General features: G+C 27.6%; 1 protein-coding gene across 1 annotated transcript; it reads left to right on the forward strand.

The window, feature by feature from the left end:
- Positions 1–419: 419 nt before the first annotated feature.
- On the forward strand, positions 420–1,419 carry Phum_PHUM449380 (zinc finger protein X-chromosomal protein, putative; the record flags this gene model as incomplete). Its single annotated transcript, XM_002429684.1, has 2 exons — positions 420–444; positions 986–1,419. 2 exons carry the CDS (start codon positions 420–422, stop codon positions 1,417–1,419), a joined length of 459 nt encoding a protein of 152 aa, XP_002429729.1.
- Between the last annotated feature and the right edge of the window lie 286 nt (positions 1,420–1,705).

The raw sequence follows: 1,705 nt of genomic DNA on the forward strand, positions 1-1,705 counted from the left end.
TGGAGAGGAAAACAATAGAAAGATATAAAATGAATGAAATTAATTAATTGAAAATATTTCATTAAGGAAATGTGTGATGGATGGATGAAACACACATCGTGGATTAACCACAAGTGTCTGTCTGTCTGTTGGGATTTTTGGAAATTATATATATATATATATATATATAAAAATATACGGTTCTAATACTACTATATAACATTAAAAGGGTTATATATATATATATATATTAAATACAATATTCAATTTGTTTATTATTATTATTATTATTATTATTATTATTATTATTATTATTATTATTATTATTGTTGTTGTTGTTGTTGTTGTTTTACACTAAGTTTCTTTTCTTTGTTAGGCCTTATTTTTTTAAAAAAAAAATTGAGATTAAAAACTTGCAAAAAAAAAAATTGTCCATCTATATGGTACCACCTTACTTATCTCACAGTATGTTTCATGCTTGGCGTAACCGGACGGAGTCTATTATCTAACCATTCTTTTAAATATTTTATTTTTTATATATTTTTTTTAAAAATTTATACGCATTTATTTTCTTTCACTTTGCTCAATTTCACTTACAGAATGGGATATGCAATGATCTAACTTCATCATTATATGAGGCTTATTAATGGCGATGGGGTAGTTATTAAGATTTGTTGGTAGTTAAATATAAAAAAAAAAAAAAAAATCCTTTTTTTTTTTTTTAATTTATAATTATTATTATTATCATTATTATTATTATTATTATTATTATTATTATTATTATTATTATAATACCAAACATTGACATAAATTAATACTTATAGATTTTTATTAAGGAAGGAAGGAAGGAAGGAAGGAAAAAGTGAATAAGAAATAAAAAATAAAAATAATAAAATTAAATTTAAAAAAAAAAAAAAAAAGAAAAAGAAAAAAAGAAAATTTTTTTTTTTTTTTTTTTACAGCTCAAATAATTGGGTGCGATTGAGTGATTAATATTTTATTTCAGGATCTACGAAATCGAGATGGTCATCTAATCTACAGTATTTGCTCACGGATAATATGCTCTATCAAAATCATCCGGAATCGTTAAATCTCATAAGCGAATCCGCATCCGTTCCGCCGAAACTGGCCAAAATAAAACAAGAAACGAAATCTAAACAACGAAAATCATCATCGAAAGATTCTTCGGGTAGCAATAGTTCGGTCGTGAATCGGTATTTGGCCGTTCAGCAAGATAAATTTTGCTGTCAAAATTGCGAAAGGGTTTACAAGAATAAGGATTCGCTCGGGAGACACTTGAAATGGGAGTGCGGTAAAGAACCCTCGTTCCCGTGTTCGAGGTGTCCCTACAAGGCCAGGTACAAGGCGGATTTACTTAGACACGAAAAAACTCGTCATTTAAAAAGGGAAGCGAATCCTTTTGCAGGAGACGTGTATTAAAAACGTGATGATGACAGAATCTTGTACATTAACGTAATGGAATATTTATGCCCCCCCTCCCCCACGTGCCTTCTCTTCCCCTACGTACGTACATACATAGATAGATAGATAGATAATGTAAGAAGAATGGGGAAATTTAATTGACAAATGATATGTATGAAACAAACAAACAAACAAACAAACAAACATGACGAGTAGATTTTAATGACAAAAATTAATCGGGCATTAAATGACAGGAAAGTTGTTAGTTTAGTAAATTATTTGTATATTTATATATAAATAAATA

This window comes from Pediculus humanus, genomic scaffold (genome assembly GCF_000006295.1).
Source record: "Pediculus humanus corporis 1103172108220 genomic scaffold, whole genome shotgun sequence".
Lineage (NCBI taxonomy): Eukaryota > Metazoa > Arthropoda > Insecta > Psocodea > Pediculidae > Pediculus > Pediculus humanus.